The sequence below is a fragment of the Pseudonaja textilis genome, chromosome 5 (genome assembly GCF_049901715.1).
Source record: "Pseudonaja textilis isolate UNSWEBS1 chromosome 5, rPseTex1.2, whole genome shotgun sequence".
Lineage (NCBI taxonomy): Eukaryota > Metazoa > Chordata > Lepidosauria > Squamata > Elapidae > Pseudonaja > Pseudonaja textilis.
In genome coordinates this window covers 65,594,272-65,614,340 of record NC_141994.1, presented here as the reverse complement: position 1 = coordinate 65,614,340, position 20,069 = coordinate 65,594,272, and the positions used below count along the sequence as shown (strand labels likewise).

The 20,069-nt window shown below is 40.7% G+C and overlaps 1 protein-coding gene across 3 annotated transcripts in view; it reads right to left on the bottom strand.

The window, feature by feature from the left end:
- Positions 1 to 20,069, bottom strand: part of PDE3A (phosphodiesterase 3A) — a 265,055-nt gene that overhangs the window by 11,700 nt on the left and 233,286 nt on the right. For all 3 annotated transcript variants that reach the window (XM_087935192.1, XM_087935191.1, XM_087935193.1), the window contains 5 exons: positions 14,675 to 14,760; positions 13,978 to 14,147; positions 6,430 to 6,567; positions 1,814 to 1,925; positions 1,204 to 1,317 (listed from right to left, as the gene is read on the bottom strand). In XM_087935192.1, coding sequence (XP_087791318.1) covers positions 1,204 to 1,317; positions 1,814 to 1,925; positions 6,430 to 6,567; positions 13,978 to 14,147; positions 14,675 to 14,760 — 620 coding nt within the window. The remainder of the gene's footprint in view (positions 1 to 1,203; positions 1,318 to 1,813; positions 1,926 to 6,429; positions 6,568 to 13,977; positions 14,148 to 14,674; positions 14,761 to 20,069) is intronic.

Sequence of the window (20,069 nt, the reverse complement as noted above, 5' to 3'; positions counted from 1 at the left end):
AAGTAAGTCATCTCCAGAATTATAACTAAATGACTCCTTCTATCACCATCACCAAAGAGACATAGCTGTGCAAACAGCTGAATGCATCTACAATTTGACTTACTTAATATATATGATTCTCAGCTGCAAGCATCTAGGAAGCTGGACAGCAATGATTTATATGAATTGATCTTAACTTGTGGAGTGCCTACCAATTTCTGATAGCTCCAGCCAACGTGGTCCATGGACAGACTGCTGGGAATCATCCTCTGCATTGTTAGAAGGACCCATGTGTGTCCAAGACCTCCTACAGAACCTAATTTAGAGGTTCTAGTGTCTTGAGGTCAACAGCATGAGCTTTCTGCAGCAAATTATGGACTGTGTTCCAAACATAGAACCCACAACTGGGGATTAGGAGTGAAATGGGCGCCTTTAAAATAGCTGTATCTGTTTCAAAAGGTGTGTTTGGTAGACTGTCTGCTTGGTCAAATTCACTCTGAAGATACAGCCACTACAGAAGCATTACAGTTCTGACATTCACCCGAACTGCAATCGTGTGATCACGCTTTGGGTGTTGGACAATATGGCCACATTTATGGACGTTTTGCAGTGTCCCACAGTGACATGATTGCATCTGATGGTTTTCCAGCCTTCTGGTTTTTAGCAAAACTGCACCCATGGTGAATAATGGGTTTACACTTAGGACGGCCGGGCTTTGACATTTACAACTGCCACCAAAAAAATAAATCAATCATAAATCATGTTTTTTTTCACAACCATCATAGCATATGACCATAATGAGCAGGCTCCGTTATGGTTGTATATTGAGGACTATCTGTAACAGGGGTATCAAACTCCATTTCATTGAGAGCTACATCAGAGTTGTGTTTGACCTTGGGAGGGTGGGGTTATGGCCAGGCTGGGCGTGGCCATCTTGACATCACTTGTGTTGGGGGTGCCTGTGATGGCCCAAGCGCTATGCCAGAGAAAATGGGCTCCCAAGCTCCGTTTTTGGCTACAACAGCCAGAGAAAATTGAGCTTGGGAGGCTGCACAGAGGCACTGCAGGCTGCTCCTTCATTGTTTCCAGGGTGGCCCTGTGGGCCAGTTCTAAGCACCTCCTCGCCGGGCCGGATTCAGCCCACGAGCCCTGGCATCCCTGATCTGTAACAACACAGCACAGAAAAATTCAGTTCATGGCAGCCAGACCTTTTCATAACATTACCTGAATCACTTGCTGATCCATGGTCATTAATCATAGTTGGGAGGCCAGGGATGGGCTGGGACGAAAGGTACCAGACAGCATGGAGGACATCAGTAGCATGAATTCTGTTATGATCTGTAAGGGAGACAGGTTTGTTGTATTTGAGGATGGATTGGGGGGAGGTAACAGCACCATCTGCTGGCCACAGGTGAGAATGTTGATTTATTCCCGGTTTGCACCTTTAAGAATCAGTCAAATGATATTCACCGCAATATTAAAATTCCTCTATGGCATTCTAACTTTAAAGTTTAAATAAAAGGTGCTTTAAAAAAATCACAGCTATCATCTGCTACCAGACTTTTAAGACGATAGAGGAAAACTTTCTTATTCAGAAAGTCTTCCCTGAGGAATTACAGAAATGCCCCTGGATTATTTAAAAATGTGATTGAACTAAACATTGTATAGATTTTGTTTTAATAATAGCCAAGGGTTTTATTTTTAAAAAAACCGGCTTGGAAGTAATCTGCTATGGGCAGTGAAGGAAAATAAGTGTGTGCTATGATTAAAAAAAATAAGAGAAATGAAAAATAAAAGAATCAGAAATAGCAAAGAATTATACTATTGTACTTACAAGGTATCTCCCGATATCCACATTCTAAGGCATGGAAATAGTTCATAAACTCTTTTATAGGGATTTTAAAAGTTTCAAAGAGACCCATATCTTCAAATAGCCTATAGGATACCTGGAAAATAAAGAAAAGGAACCATCCTTCTTAGAACTAGAGGTTGGCTATCTTTGACAGGTGAATCTAGATCTTCAGATTATTATCATCATCATTTAACCACCCCATAATCCCTTGCGGGGTGGAGTCTGGACAACTGGATGGAGCTAGCAGAGTGTTTTACTGGCCGGATGCCCTTCCTGTCACCAATGCAGAGTTTTGTTCAGCACATATATTCTCAGTGTGCCCAGAGAGAGAAACCTCTACCTCTACCTAGGATCGAACTCACAGCCTCCTGATTGTGAGGCGAGAGCTTCACCTGTAGGCCGCTGCACCACTCCTAGGTCTTCAGACTATCTCCAAGCTTAAATCGGCTGTAGGAGATGACCAGACTGAGTCGGAGGGAGGCGTCAAGTATATCGTCAATCTTGAGTCCCTTCACACCAACAAGAAATCAAAGTCCAGCCCATCTTGAATTCCATTGACTCTTATCTACTGTCAATTTTCTTTGACCATTAGTAGCTCAGTAGTTAGTAATTCAGATTCTTGCAGAGAGTGTTAGCATGCAATAAACCCGTGGTCATTTAAACTCGCTTGCCTCCCGGTTTCTTCCGTCTGACACAAGACTTTGCTCCATTTAGGAACAGTATTTGCTCTGCCTTCTATCTATAAAAGTTCTGGTGGACACCTTGTTCAATTCAGGGAAGACAAACAATTTATGGTTGCAATTTATATATGGGAAGTCCATACCTTGATTTGCAACCATTTTGTTTGGCAAGTGTTCAAAGTTTCAATAGCCCTGAAAAAGTGACTCATGAGGAGTCCTCACCCTTACATCACAGCATCCATTCAATATCACATATTCAAAATTTGGGAGCTTGGCAACCGGCATGGTTGAAATGTCTTGGAATAATTGCCATTCGTGACCTGACCAGCTGGCTTCCGACAAGAAAAATCAAGGGAGGAAGCTGGATTCACTTAATGACTGCATGGTTCACTTAAGAAAGGCAGGGATTCTCTTAACCACCATGGCAAAATTGGACGGGACTCACTTAACAACTGCCTTGTTTGGTAACAAAAATTCTGGGCCCAATTGTAGTTGTTAAGTTGTGGGACACCCCACCTCCCCTGTTCAGAATATACCACTTTGGGTTCTAGGCCTGTCCCTCCCGATGGAATAAATAAAAGATGGTTTAACGGCTGTTAGCACAGATAAGTTTAACAGACTTAAATTTATACTTATAAATTTAATTTAATTCTTATAAATTTGACCTGGGGTGCTCACGTTGCAGCACTGGTCAAAAGGGCCCAGCAGAGGTTATGCTACCTGAGACTTCTCAGAAAACAACAACTGAATGAAAAACTGCTGGTGACCTTCTATCGCTGCATCATAGAGAGTATCTTAACTTATTGCACCTCTGTATGGTTTGCCAATTGCACAGGGACCTATAGGACAGCGCTCCAGAGGGTTAATGTCATTGCCCAGAAGATCCTTGGTTGCCCTCTGCCCTCTTTAGAAGAGCTTTATAGCTTACGCTGCCTTAACAAGGTTCAAAACATTCTCAAAGATCCATCTTATCCCGGGCACCCTTTTTTTTTGAACTATTACCATCTGGCAGACAGTACAGGATAATAAAAACAAGGACAAATAGGTTGGAAAACAGCTTCTATCCCAGGGCAGTAGCTCTTTTGAATTCTGCTGTATAGTTCAGTGTTGGTGTGGTGTTGCGTGTTTTCAGTTCAATGTGTGTAGTGTGAAGGATGTGTTATTTTCACGCTCATGATGTGCCCTGAAGATGGTGTTTGATTTCGTTGTACAAAGTGCAATGACAATAAACTAAACTAAACTAAACGATTTGAAACAGATTGAGCAGATAAAAATGGTTTCACAGCCTTTGGTATAGCTGGCTAGAGATACACTGTACAGATAGTCCTCGACTTACAACAGTTTATTTAGTGACCATTCAAAGGTACAGTGGCACTGAAAAAAGTGACTTATGACAGTTTTTCACACTTATGACTATTGCAGCATCCCCAAAGTCATGTGATTGATATTTAGATACTTGACAACTGACTCACATTTATGACAGTTGCAATGTCCCGGAGTCATGGGATCTTCTTTTGCAACCTTCTGAAAAGGAAAGTCGATGGGGAAGCCCCATTCGCTTAACAACCACATTGCTTCACTTAAGAAATGTGGCAAGAAAAGTCATGAAATGGAGGCAAATTTGCTTAACAAATTTCTCACTTAACAATAAGTGAGACCCAATGGTGGTCGTAAGTTGAGGACTACCTTTACAAAACCTTATACCCGGGCTTCATTTTGGAACAATATACAGTAACGCACAAACTTAGTTTTGTGGTTTGTAAAAACGGGCTTGATAACAGGATGGACAACTTGGGACTGCAAGTAGCCCACAAATCTTAAACCAACTCGTCTCTCTTGAGAGGTCCAGAATCTTATTCATTTATATCCCTCTTTTATTATTTTTACTGAATAACTGAAGGCAGCGAACATACCCTACACATCTTCCTCCTCCTATCTTCCCCATAACAATAACAACAAACCCTGTGAAGAGGGTTGTGTTGTGTTGTGGTTTGTCGATTGCCGGCGAAGATGGCAGTTGAGTCAGAGGAGACAGAGGGGGTGCCTGGGTTAGCATTGGAGCTGCAGAAGGCTCTGAGGAGCACAAGGTCTCCGAGCCAGATGCAGAGCAGGGCCCATCTACTTATGGCTCAGGCGGAGAGACAGATGTTTTGGGGCCCTGAGCTGAACGAGGAACATCTGGGGCCTGTCCCATACGAGCGTATGTGCAGAGAAGTGCAGAGAGGAGAGCAATGCAGGAAAAGAAGGAGACACGTTAACAAACCGCTCCCTGGCTAGGATATAAGGAGGAGAGGTGTGGGAGGGATGGTTGTCAGAGACAACCATTCATGCTCCAGAAGAGTTCTCTGACCCAGGTTGGTCAGGACTCTCCGTATTGGGATTAAAGTGCTAATTGAGACTCCCTGGGGAGAACTCAGAGACTGTTAGTCTTATGAATCACCTATGGATGTGTGACCTGGAGCTTTGTCATGCTGTGAATTCCCGCCTTTCTAATAAAAGGGTTTTGTTTTTCTTCACAAGTAGGCTGTTGAGTGGGGTTCATGAAGGCTGGGTCAGTGTGACTGGCTCAAGATCATCCAGCTGGCTTTCGTGGCTAAGGTAAGACTTGAACTCACGGTCTCTTACTTTCTTGCCTGGTGCCTTAACCACTAGACCAAACTGCCTCTCTCTCTCACACACATACATACATACTCACAGGAGGATCTTGCAGATTGTACCTTCCTACCCAAGATCTCATCTGGAATATAAACACACCCACCAGGTGTGATGATCGTGCAATTTTTGAACTGTTATTGGTTTAAATAAGACATCAGCTGCAGCACAGCAAATATTGCTGAGGGACTGCAGTTGACGCCCAAGATCTGATTTCTTGATTAAGGTTGTTGGCTTCCTCCTAGTCAAACCAATTTCCTAGGGACCTAAGCCAAACAAATCACCCTCCGGTCATTACCAAGTTCTTATCTGCAGCCGCCACCTCTGTGAATTTCATTCCAGCAGGTTTTCCTAGAATCTGGAAACCCGCTGGTCGAGAAGCTGCTATTTTTTTTTCTTGTTTTACAAGAAGGTGCAGTGAAATTTAACTTTGTTTTTAAATGGAAGTCTGGCTTTAATCTTTCTAGTGGCAGCCTTCCACTCTATCCCTTCTTTTTTTTCAGCAAAACGTGTTATATCCCTCCAGGGGCATTATTAGTCTAACAGTAAGTGAAAATTAAGACATTATCTAAGCACACAGCTTGCCATCAAGCAGAACTAAGGTTTACTCTTCCTACTCACCATTTTTTTTTTGCATGAAAAAAGAAACCTCTTTTTACACATTTGCCTGTGCTAGAGCCGAAGGTTTCCCTAGTAGTGCGTGGGCTATTTTCTTTTTCAAAACTGATTCGAAACCACCATTTTAGAAGAAGTCTGGTAGCACCTTTTCCGACTAACGTATTTTAGTTGGAATTTTTTTTAGCACCTTTGAATAAAATGTGTCAGTTAGAAAAGGTGCTGTCACATTCCTTGTTTCTGCTAACATAACTAACAAGTCTCTTCTTCTTCAGTGTTAATAACTGCTAAAGCTTTCTTTAACAAAATATATTTTGTTTCTCAAAATCCTTCTTAAAAGGCCTGGATCTAATTCTTGGTGTTTGGGCAATGTTTGTTTCCTAACCTGGCATATAGCAATAGAAACTTTGCACCTGAGTTCCTAACCTATGACTCAGCTAGGATTTAAATCATGGCTTATCAGAGGAGCCACACTGGATGGGTTTGTACGAATCAGAAAGCCGTAATATTTGATTCCCACATAACAGTAGAACAGAAAGAAACACATCTCTGCATTCAGATAGCTCTGGATTAGGATCGGTGATTTCGAGAAGGATGCATTATAAAAAGCAGAACCCTGAGGTAAATCTTATAGAACATTTAATTTCTTACCTGACTTAAAATCCGACCACATCTCCTGTTGGTTTTGTCTACCAAATCAAAGATTGGGAAATTCCAATTGTTTAGTTGCTCCATTAATGGGTCCAAATTGTCCATTATTAGAGGCTCGGGGGCAAGGATAGGTTTTTCCTGTAACAGATAACCAACAAACACATCCCAAATGTAAAAAAATGGGAAAAGCAACCTTTTATAGCAACCTATAAACAAACAAATAACAAAAAAGTGAACCAAAAGAATGTTGATCCAGCTCTCAAAGGTTTTCAGGGTACCATTTCCTGAGCTGGCTAAACTCAATAGATTCCTAGTTCTAAACTGGTTTTCCTTACACATGAACTGGGAAAGTATGATATAATCTCAGCTTGCAAACCAAGTTCTGAAAGCAACAGCTGATTTGACAGAGGTAATATCTAGGTAAAATCACTTCTAACAGAGTTGGAAGGGACCTTGAAGGTCTTCTAGTCCAACCCTTTGCTTAGGCAGGAAGTCCTATTCCATTTCAGAGAAATGGTTGTCCAATCTCTTCTTACAAAAAGTGTTGGAGCATCCGCAACCTCTGGAGGCAAGTTGTTCCACTGATTAATTGTTCTCCATGTATGGAAATTTTCCCTTAGTTCTAGGTTGCTTCTCTCCTTGATTAGTTTTCATCCATTGTCAATGGAGATTCTCAGTTATCCAGGTCATGGTTGTCACAAAATCCAGTTGCCTCTTGAAAAATTCCCATCCATTGCTTCTTGTCTTTACTTCACGTGCTTTGGAGAACAGGTTGACCCCTCCCTTCTTCTTTGTGGCAGCACATTGGATATTGGGAGACTGCTATCATGTTACCTGTAGTGCTTCTTTCCATTAACTAGACATACCCAATTCTTGCAATTGTTATTCATTATTCTAATAATGAACAAATTCTAATAATAAATAACTAAAACGAATTTGCTGTTTTCTCAAACAGAAACGCCCTTAATCAGTTCCAGTAGCAAAATGTAAATTTTAATTAGGGTTTCGTTTCGATTTTTATTTTTAAATGAGTTGTCTGAACATTGTGTCAAGTTAGTCCATTTTCTGACCTAATACGCTGCCATTTCTAAGAGAGAAAGAGTCCCAGTAACTCGCTTAAAGCACAGTATGCAAATACAGTACAGCTGTAAGAAGAAAATACAGTTAAAGCATCTTGTTACAATTAGAGAGATTTGATCTTGAAAGTTTTAATGATTCCCAGAATTAATTCCTATATAAAAGAGACACACACATTCAGTATTTTCCAGATGTTTTGGATTTAAACTCATATCCAATGGCAAATAGTGATTATGGGAATTGTAGTTCAAAGTCCCTACAGGGACACCTTTCCTATGAAATCTGACGGACACTATGCTCTCCTCCTCGTTTTGGAAGTCTGTTTATTTTAAACAATATCAAACACCTATGATCGCCCTCTTCTTGATTTTGATGCTGCATCAAAATGCAGTAAAAAGTCCACTGTTAAATGAGAATATTAAAAGACCCAAACTTAGTAGCCTTTTAGATCTGAAAAAGATGAAAATATCTAGCACTTTCTTTCTTTGGAAGATGAAGGAGAATATAACTGATTGATTATTGTTGAAATCTGTAAATGAAAACAATGAAATACTTGCATCAAAATGCAGCAAGTGCATTGGAGGTACCTCTTTACTATGGGAAAAACATGAAGAAGGAAGTGGTGAGAAGTTCTCTCTTAAAGCATATCATGATATGTTCTTTCAGCAGATGGTACCAAGGTCAAACTATCACATAGGTTACCATGTTGGGTAGGGAAATTGGATAGTTGATGAACTTACACTCTTTCAAAGGAAACCCAGAGTTAATCCCCCAAAGATTCTCAGCATATAGTTCTTTGATGTCAGTGTCTTGTCCCTTGAATTTTATTGAGCAGACACGAAGTTGGCTCCACAAAAGAGGACAATTGATTTGGAAAGGGGAAAAATTGTAAAAAAGAGAGAAAACCAAATTGCCAAAGGAACTTAGAACTAGCACCGCCCAACGGATCCAGGTAAAAAAGGAAAAGACCTTGTAGGAATTGAAAGGACTTCGGTCAGGTAGTGCTAAACAGAAGATGTTCTGGCCTTGTAGAGTACTGTTGGAAGACCATCTACAGAAGTGTTTTATGTTCATAAGTTGGGCAAAGCTAAGAGGTTTTGCGTAGTTACAAAGAAAAAAAACTCAGCAGCTGTCAGAACCATCCTGGAGTGAGAGTTATTGCTGTTTGGCAGGGGCTGTTATTGTTGTTATTCTGAATTCAAACTGGGTTGGAAAGTGGAGGATTGAGAGACAATTCCCTTGGGAAGGTTGCGGGCCTTAGGTATGGGCTCCAGAAATCTCCCAATTCTCCAAATAATCACCTTCAACGTGGAAATGAAAAATGATGACACGCTGGAGAAGACAGGGAGCAACCACCCATTTCAAATATCAAAAGATTTATAATCAAAGCATCCTTCTTTGGGGACAGAACAAGATGGAGGGAGGCGGGGTTTTGAGTTTCCTATGAATTGTTCTAACCTTCTCAAATTCTTCTCATGTTCTTCTCACCGAAGCGTTTCAAGCACCAGATTCTTTTAGAATGGCCAAAAATATATTGGAAAAATTTGGGTAAGGTGGGAACAGCTGACTTGAACTCAAAATCGAGTTTTTGACGTGCATAAATTCAAAATGTTTTGCCAACCATGATGAATGAGTATTCAAACATATATGTACTGGATAATGTAGCTAGGTGTGTGACAGACTGTCTTCAGGACTCCAGAAGATGATTGGGAGGTTCAAACAATGAATATTATTGAGCTTCTCTGTAACAAAGAATTCATTTTAGATCTGCTTCAAGGGACGTCTATAGAGATTCTCAGTCATCCAGGTCATAGTTTTTCCAAAGGTGCTTTTAAAAGAGGCAAATGGACTTCCTTTGTTTTTTCTTGAAGGCGTTTCGCTTCTCATCTAAGGAGCATCTTCAGTTCTTTTATTTCAAGGGATCATCAAGGATTGACCACAAAGAAAAATACATTGCTATCATCACAGTGTCGACCGTCATCTTTACAGAGTTCGTAGAATTATAAGAGAATTGACCCATTTTTGCCATCATTGGTAGCGATGCATAAGTAGCCAGTTCTTGTGGTTGAAAACAGCAACAACGAAAATCCACATTTTCTATACTGAATCCTGTATATGGCTGATTGTCTTATGTTTCCTATCAGTTGTTGCCATGTACAAAATTGATTCAAATTCAGTTGCTGGTTGTTAAGTTTGTTATTGCAAAACTCTGGAAAATTAAAATTCATTTCCCACCAGGCTGATGGCCTTTGAAAATGTCACTTTGTCATCTGTCATAGCTGTGGCTAAAAAACTGACATAGAAATGAGCTTTGAAAAATTTATAACAGAGGGCATTTTCTTCCAATCTGGTCCCTATTAATTAGTTGCATTAAAAATATTTTTCCTAATAGATTATCTGTGTCTAAACAAGTGTCATCCCGGACAGAAATATTGAGTACAGATGTTTATTTATGTTTGCTCTTGTCTTGAATTAAAAGGAATTTTTATTCTTCCTTCCTTTCCTTTAGTGGTTTCTGGTTTTGACATTGGCTTACTTATCTTGAGTGGAAAATATATGGGGAATGTTGGGATTTGGGCGTTCACTAAGTTTAGTCTTGCAAATATTTCATTATCAAAGTAGGTGGCACATGGCAGTGGGGTCATTTGGCTTTTTGTATGGGGCACTTTGACCTACCGGTCTTGATCGGAATAGTTATAGTGCCTGCGTGCCTGTTACTGGCTCAGTTGGCTGCATTGTTTCATCTTAGATTGTTGTGTTGAGTTTCCCTCCCCACCTTATATACGTGTTGACTGTTGGGTGTGGGATAAGAAAGATGTGCCTCGGGCTATTTTCTTCCCTCTTTGGCTTATCTTTATTTGAAGTAATTTATAAGCAGGGTCCATAGCAAAGGCCATTTGTTAATCAAACGTTTGTGAGGAGAAAATTCAGCCTAGTGAACGCTACGTTCCTAATGTTAGTTAGCTTTTGAATTCTGCAATTCAAAAGATAGATAACCAATATATGCTTTCAAAATCGTCACCTGGGATTCTTGCACCATTTCTGAGACTTCATTAGTGATGCACTAAATGGGAATATTTATAAGCTTAATTTAGGCCACCTGGGGATTCTTGAGCAATTGTACACAACTGTTTCAAATTACTTCCATCTGTCAAACTATTTTTCTCCATTTTGACAGTTGGGTTTTTTTTATGGGTGTTGCTTAGAATGTTTCTTTTTGTCTTTATTTCTAACTCTTCCAGACCATAATATCCTGGCAGTTTACAGTGCAAAAACAATAAAACACAGTAAGAACAAATAAAGCAATTGAAACGAGTTAAGGTTAATCCCCATAGGTTCCCAATCCCAATGGCTATCTCTGTATCTCTGCAATGGTACCAATCTAAATAGCTAACTGGAATAGAAAACTCATCTATATCTTATTTTTATCCTGTACTTTGTCTGAACTCAAAAAACTAAGGTGGCTGCCTAGAAAATGGCCGCCGCCTGGCCTGATAGTGCCCTGTCCCTTTAAGGCAGGGGTGGGCAACTATGGCCCCTTTATGAATTGTAGACTTCAACTCCAAGAATTCCTGAGCCAGCATGGTCCACAGATCATAAAGGGACCACAGTTGTCCACTGTTCAAGACCTCTCCCTAGCCAGCACAACAACTGGTAGCTACAAAAGCTGAACAGAGAGACAACTAGCAGTGATGGAGTGGCATTGGTGTCAGAGGGAGAGGGAGATGGAAAGTGATTTGTGGTAATTTATTGAAATAAAGCCTGAAGCATCCTTTGGCTAATAGAAACAGGTACTGTTCTCAAGCTGTAGAACTCAAAAGGAGAAGTGGTAGAGGAGCAGTTATTAAGAGCCATAGTAGAACTGGGGAAGAATAGTCAGGAGTAAGTATTAGTCTTTGAATGCTTGTGTGGTGTTGCCTAGAAACCTATGTGGTTGTGTTGGCCCTCTTGCATTTTGGAGTCCACTCACCTGGGTATACAGAAAAGAATCTGTGATAGGCTCATACCTCATTAGCATGGGAGGGATAGGAAACTATGAGAAAAAGCAGGCCTAGAGTGGTAAGGTTAATCCTAGCCATTTTGGCTTTTTGGAGAACATTCAAAATGTGTGGGGGTTTTTCCATCAGGCCTTGGCATCCCTTGGAAGCAGAGAGCTTGTGCATTGGCTGCACCATGTATAATATCTTAACTCTCTTGCAATGTTGTTTTTCTTTATTGTAATTATTTGCTGCCATTGGCTTTTATGTTCAGTTTTAATAGTTCACCTTATTGTACATCAACAAGAGCCACCTTGTATGAGGTGGGTGGCCATTTAGATTAGATAGATTAGATTTGATTAGTTGAGATCAGATGACACTAGATTAGATGGATAAAAATCCATCTGAAAAGAAGATACACATAAATTACTCTTCCTACTGCCATTGCTCAGGAACCTACACAGAAGTATGGATGAAGCCACCAGGAGCCAAGTTTGACTTTACCATAGTTATCGAAGTAAAATGGGCTATGGGATGGTGTTTACAAAGGATTATGACCTTGTTCCCAAAAGAAGGGAAATGAGGAAGAAAATGAAGTGCTGATGTTTAAGAGTTCAGATTCTGCATTTTCGCTTTTCCACTGTATGCTCTCATATTCATCAGTCAATGTTCCGGAGCTACTGAGCATCTTCAGTATTCATCTTAAATATTTAGACCTTCCCACTCCAGAAGATCCTCAACCCAAATCATAATCAGAAACTCTTTGGTTCCTCAAAGTGAAAGTTAACTGACTGGTCTTACAAGTATAGGAAAAGCAGGCAGAGCCTGAGGGGTGGTGCTAAGCAAGTCATCAGCCTAGAATCATTACATTCCCACAAATGGACTAAGTCCAACCCCTCTTGAATTCTGTTGTCTCTTATCTACACATTTAGTGCTGATCATTACGTGACTAGATTACTGTCTATAAATAAATTAGCTTAACTGGAACTTAATGTGTAGTCCTGATCCTTCGTGCCTGACAAGAAGTCTTGCTAAATCAGCAGAGAACTTCAAGGAGCACAGCCAGTAGGCTGTCATCATATGAAGCTTATTTATATCTTTTGATAAAGATTGTATAGCTCTGTATCATCTCCTATGATGGCAAGGAGAACAAACCTGAACACTTGATTATTTAGAAATTGTTTATACTACACCAACTAGTGAATTGGTTTTGAGGGTTTAGCAACATATTTTCCTTTCTTTCTTTTAACCAGATGTACACAAATGGAATTTGGAAATTGACTGTAAGCATGCGGCATACAAATATGATAAACACAGAACATGTGTTGAAACCCCAGCTTTACAAACAAAAGAAAACAAAACAAAAACAATGGACTTATTTTTTTCAAATGCTGATTTCAAGACTCTACAGACTGTTCTGGTTAATGGATTTTCTTAGATGGCATAAGCTTTATAAGCTGCAGCAAACGATCCGATGGGTGGAGTTGCTGAAGCAATTTTGGATTTAAATTGGACTGAGGAGGGGGGGAATGGAGGGGGAAACTGGTTGGTTGTGCGTATGCAGGTTATACGTGAGACAAATTTTAAGTATCGTATCAATTATAATATGTTAAAAACCTATTGTGTTTGTTGAGGCTTCTGGAAAGTCTGAACTTTTTCAGCAGTCTCTCATTCAACTGTGCTGTTAAAGTTAAATTCATAGGGTTGGAAGGGGCCTCTTGTGTCTTCTAGTCCAAACCTCTCCTCAAGACAGGAGTCTTATACCATCCCAGTTAAATGGTTGTCCAGTCTATTTTTGAAAACCTCCATCATTGGAACACCCACAACCCCAGGAGGCAAGCTATTCCATTGATTGATTGTCCTCACTGACAGGAAATCTCTTCTTACTTCTAGTTGGATTTCTTTTTAATAAACGTCCACCCATTACTTCTTGTCTTGCCCTCTGGTACTTTGGAGAATAAACTGATCCCCTCTTCTGACAGCTCTTCAAGTACTGGAAGACAGTTATCATGTCCCCACAACCTTCTCTTTGATTGGCTAGCCCAGGGGTCCCCAAACTTAGCAACTTTAAGACTTGTGGACTACAACTCTCAAAATTCCTCAGCCAGCTATGAGGTATTCTGGGAGCTGAAGTCCACAAGTCTTAAAGTTGCCAAGTTTGGGGACCCCTGGGCTAGACACATCTAGCTCCCTCAACTGTAACGTTCATTGCACGATTTAGTCTCCAGACTCTTTCTCATCTTTGTTTGCTCTTCTCTGCCCACTTTCCAGGAACAGGGTTTCCTTCCTCCAAAATGGCTGCTTTGAGATCTGTAATGGGACTGTCCTGGCAGGTTGTAGTGCTTTGATATTGACTTGGCTTTTGTTTAGACTCTTTTTAATTTTGGGCTACCATGGACTAAAACAGCTCTCCTCTTACAATGTCTACATCTCCTTCTAAGCATTCTCAGGTACATTGGTGAGGTCCTGCTAGGTTCAACAGTGAATGGGATACCTCCACAGGCAGCAAAGGATGCAAAATGACCGTCTCTGGGGCAAACGTCCTGCAGTGCGGGCCCTCCTGGCTCTTCTCCTTGGCACAAGATGTCTCGTCTTCATTCTGCACAATGTCACTGCTGTCGCTGTTATTCGTCTCATAGTCGGAGGTGGCCTGCGCAGGATCATCTAAAATGAAAACCCACCTGCCTGTTACTGCTGTTAGGACCCAACTGAGGACAAAATCTCTTTCCCTTGAACCAACCGAAGCAGATTCCCTGTCAGGGTTCCAGAAAAACCCAACTCCAATTAAAAACACCAACAGGCATTTTCTCAAAGTTTCCTTTTATTAGAATAATTATACTGGCGCATCTGGGAAAACCTGAATCTGAGAGTTCCGGGTTTTCCCTTAGTAATTCAAAATTCAAAACCCAAGCCCTGCACCCATCAGTCCATCATATGGTCCAATCACCAACCGTCCCAACTTGGGACATCCCTCCAATCACTCCAACTCCAAATGTAGGAATAATATGACTTGACAGAAAAGAAGAATGCTATTATGTCTAACTACCAACACTCTAAAATCCAACCCTCCACTTTCCCAAGCACAGGAATGTGGCAGCATGGAAGCTTCTGATTCTAAGATGGCTTCCAGAGCTGACAAAAAGCAGAGTCCCATCCCATCCCAAGCTCGATCATCAGGTACAGCTACTTACCTGTCCTGTTCAAAGTGTGTGCGGCACCATCATTCCTATCCAGCGTTCCTTCTCTGGGGTCTGTTGGGCTGTATAGCCTTCCACAGCTGGAGAATAAAATGGTATGACAGAAATTGGGTCAAACGGTGGACAAGCAGCAAATGGATAGGCGGCAATCAATTATGAGCAGCAACTCATGTAACTGCACATTCCTTTTCCTGATTCCTACATGCAAACAGATTGCTTGATTAATGCTCATTCAATTAGCAGAGCTGGGTCCATGCATATATTTCTTTCCATAACTGGGGGAAAGGCCGGTCATTCTACACACCCATAAATCTGTTCTCATGTCCTCATTAGCCCGCATTGTTTTTCAAAAGAAATATGTGGAAAACCACATCGTTTCTTTTTCGCACACATAATTTCCCTAACATCTGGATTTTGTACCCATTTACGGTATCTCTGTTGGCAAACAATCCTGTTCAATATACACACCCGTGTGAGGCTCTTCCCAATGCACACAGTTTTTGAATGCTACTTTTAGATTAATAGTATTGCAAAACTGAGAATCTTCATGAACCAAAGGATAATTGTTCCAATCTGCCTCTTTGGAGTGAATTAAATTAGATTACTTCAAAACATGGAGCAAATGGTTTTTTTTTTTTCTTCCTAATCCTGGTATGCAACACATAATTGATACATAACAGAGGTGGAAAACAGTTTTACAATTAGGGGACCACCACACTTTAAAAACAAAATCACTTGGCTTCCAGGGATTGTAGACGATATGGTAGTAATAAAAAAAAAGCAGTTTATATACTCTCACACCCACACACAAATGCATGGAGCTGTTGATGGAGAGGCAAGGAAAAAGAAAGAAAGAGTAAAAAGCAAAGGTGAGAGACAAAATTGTTCTAGAAGTGAAAAATAAGTCCTTGAATCACAAAGAATAGTTTCATTATGAAACCCACCAGCAGGAAAACAGTCAACACTATTTCTTGTGGACTCAACATAAGACTCATTTGATTACACTAGTACAGGGGTCGGCAACTTTAAGCATTCAAAGAGGCACAAAGATCCTAACAAGAAGTCCCTGTTCAATTCTGGAGCCAACCAGAAGTCCGGTTCCCCCACCACAGAGTTTCCTCCTAGCACATCATCCCTTTTCCTTTCTCTGTCCTAACTGAAAGTCCTATCAATTGTGGAGCCAACTAGTCACAGGGAGCCGCAGCAGAGGGATGAAAGAGCCACATGCGGCTCCAGAGCTGCAGGTTGCTGACCCGTGCACTAGTACATATATTAACTAGCTACGGGTAGTCCTCGACATATGACCACAATTGAGCCCAAAACTTCTGTTGGTATATGAGACAGTTGTACAATGAGCTTTGCCCATTTTACGACTTTTCTTGCCACAGTTGTTAAAGTGAATCACTGCAGTTGTAACATGGTTGTTAAAGTGAATCTGGCTTCCCCATTGATTTTCTTGATCAGAAGATCACCACAGGTGATCATAAGATTCCAGGATATTATAACCATCGTGCATATGAGCAAGTTGCCAAATATCCACATTTTGATCATGTGACTATCAAGGATGCTTGCAACGGCCGTGTGATAAGTAGACAGAAGTCATTTTTTTCAGTGCTGTTGTAACTTTGAACAGTCACTAAACAAACATTGGTAAATTGAGGACTGCCTCCCTATCTGTATGCCTGTAATCCACGTGCATGCAAAGCTGTTTTAAAAATATCATTAAGGTGCTATTAGACTTGTTCTGTTTTGTTCTTTAAGCCTAAGCTGAACAATTCTTATTTTTTTTTACACCTTGTGCCTACCAAATGTTAGTATCTATAGCTGGGAGAGGGGAGGTGTCAGACCCTGCCAAAAAAAACAGGATTAGAGACTCTAAGCAACCTATAATTTATATTGTTCACTCTGATAAATTCATAAATTCAATGTCCAAATGAAACCTTCAGGTTTTGCAGGCATATAAACAGTGGCCAACGTTTATCTCAGCAGGAATCCCTAGAAAGTGAGCAACAATGTCTTCAGCCAGTTTTCACAGCACTATCAGGCAGATCAGAGTGGGAAAGGATTTCTAATTTAATGTCATAACCTGGCCTCAAGCTCCTATTTTCCTACAAAAGCCACTTTCTGATGATCATCAAATGCTCCTTGCATGGCGAAAGTTTATTTTATTTTATTTAGTTTAGTTTGTCAAGCGTATATGAGAAAACAAGTATAAGTATGAACATAACATAAACATAAGTTTAAACAGGTATAAATTAGGGGGCGTGCATAAGTAGGGGGCGTGCATAAGCGCACCAACGTGCCCACTGTTCCTGCCCTATTGTTTCTTCTATTTTTTTAATTTTTCTTATATGTATCCATGTATTCATAACTATGTTTTTACTTATACCTATTATCTTGTAAGCATTTGACAAAAAATAAAAATAAATAAATATATACATAATAAATGAGTACGAATAAATGGGAAGAGTAGGACAGGGACGGTAGGCACGCTGGTGCGCTTATGCACGCCCCCTTACAGATCTCTTAGGAATGGAGTGAGGTCCATGGTAGACAGTTTAAGGTTAAAGTTTTGGGGGTTTGAGGATGGAACAACAGAGTCAGGTAGTGAGTTCCAGGCACTGACCACTCTGTTGCTGAAATCGTATTTTCTGCAATCGGGTTTGGAGGGGTTTACTTTGAGTTTGTATCTATTGTTTGCCTGTGTCTTATTGCGGTTGAAGCTGAAGTAGTCATTGACAGGTAGGACGTTGTAGCAGACAATTTTGTGTACTAAGCTGAGGTCAGACTGTAGGCAGCATAGTTCTCCAAACTACTCAAAATTTCCACTACCGGTTCTCTAGAACTGGTCAGAACCTGCTGAACACCACCTCTAGTTTCACCATGTAACAACTGAGTCAGGTAGTAGAGTAAAACAGGTTAAGGGTCAGGTAGGGTCAACAACATAAAAGGGAAGAAACAGTGACTTTAAAAAGGGATGGCAACCTTTTGGCATCCAAGAAGTCAGAGGTTTTATTTTGCTGGCTATGGTATTTACGTATTTATAAATTGGCTTCTTAGAGCCTCAACAGGCTGTAGCAATATCACTGGAGCGGGATTTCAGATTTTTGGGGGTTGGCGGGGGTTCAGCTGAGGCCGGAGATCGTTACGTTCTTATTTTGCCAAGTGCATATTCAAAAAATGAAAATACAGGCTGCCAAATGTGCGATTTGAGCCCACAGGACAGCAACCTGATCTAAGAAGGCTCTGAAGGAATGGGAGGGAGCAGGCCAGATCAGCTTTGGTTTTTGAAAACTTCAAGAATTACAAAATGTGGTGCAAGAGAGACACTCCAGGATCTCAATTCTCCGATTAATAAAATGGTCTGTAAAACCAATTCCAAGTGTTAGTATTGGTTGGCTCGCTCACATCTGAATTGTCCCCTGGAAACTCTCTTCTGTGAGTTCATCATTTAAATTCATTGTATCTTAAGTGCTCAGCATATTATAAAATGTCACAGCTCTGACCTACTTTCCCATCGGACTTACACAAGGGGGGCAGGGGGGAATGGACCTGGGTGAATTTCGCACTTCATGCAACTTGCTTGGGAGAGAGAGAAACAGAAATAGTCCTCAATTTATGACGATTTAATGACAGTGTGAGGGCAGCCTCACACTTGTAAGTGATGAGCTTGGCACCACCCTGAGAGACACACAAACACAATGCAGGTGTACTTGGCAACCAGCTTACATTTATGAAGGTTACAGCGTGTCAGTGTTTGCAGCGTGACTACTGTTGTGAGACAACCCAGGAGCAAAACATAACATACAGAGGCTTTGTCTTTTAACAGTGGTTTATATACAAGACAGCTATATATATACATATACATGGTAGGCAAATATCTGGCGAGCAATCAATCTTCTTTACTTTGCATGGAGAATTACAATGGAGACAGAACACAAGGAGAGAGAGGTATGCCCTCTCATGGTCTCATATATATAGACAGCTTCTTAAAGTGGTAAAACCCTGTGGGACCCATCCTCAGTCTTAAAGTGGCAATAACCATGCTGATTCATCCTCATTGCATCAGCCTTACAGCAGTTTTACAACAGTTGGTCAGCTCTTAAATCTTCAATACCTTAACAATTATGTGATTGGTCTTGTGGTCACAATTTGTAATCTTCTTTACTGGTTTCCAACAAACAAACTGGAGAAGCCAAATTCGCTTAATGACCGTGTGATTTACTAAAAGACCTTAGTAGTTCACTTAATGACTGCAGTAAAAAATGGTCGTAAAATTGACTCCGGTCATGAGATGACTCGCTTTATGACTTTATGGATTTTTCCACTAAAAGAAACTCTGGTCCCAATTGTAGTCGTAAGTCAAGGACTACAGGTAGTCTTCAACTTATGACCACAAATGAGCCCCAAATATATGTTGCTAAGTGAGAAATTTGCTAGGTGAATTTTGCCCCATTTTACAACTTTTCTTGCCCCATTTGTTAAGTGAATCACTGCAGTTGTTAAATGAGTAACACGGTTGTGAAGTGAATCTGACTTTGACGTTGACCTCATTTGACTTTGCTTGTCAGAATGAAACAAAAGTGAATCACATGACCCCAGGACACTGCGACCGTCATAAATACGAGTCAATTGCCATGTGTTCTGTTTTTTGATCACTTCACCATGGGGATGCTGCAATGATTGTAAGTGTGAAAAACGGTCATAAGTTGCTTTTTTCAGTGCCATTGCAACTTTGTATGGTCACTAAGCAAAGTGTTGTAAGTCTAGGACTAACTGTCCTGGTAGCCCTTCAATGCTCCCTTAGAAGCTGAGAAGGTAGAATTCAAATCTGGATCTACCTAAACGAGAGCAAATAATTTGTTGCTTGGCTTGGTTGTCCTTCCTAATGCTAGCAGTAATTTAGTTCCAAGAAACCAAAATGCAGAATACAATTTGGTTCAGATGGCTAAGAATTTGATTCAGGAGGACAGCCAAGATGACTTAGAGTCATACTGCAATTTCCCAAACAATGGCACATAACACAATCCAGGTTTTGGGTACAAATCGCTTATTACAATAGGAAACATGCCAGATTATGCAGAGATTCTGAGCCTTAGCTATGAAAGCCATCAGGGTGATTTTGGGCCAATCACCAAGAGATGGTGAGTTCTAGTCCTTCCTTAGAAATGAAATCAGCTGGGTTACTTTGGACCAATCACCAGAAGACAGTGAGTCCTAGTTCCGCCTTAGGCATGAAATAATCTGGTTTATTTTGGGCCAATCATCGGGAAACAGTGAATTCTAGTCCCGCCTTAGGCATGAAATCAGCTGGGTTACTTTGGGCCAATCACCGGGAGACAGTGAGTCCTAGTCCTGCCTTAGGCATGAAATCAGCTGGATTCTTTGG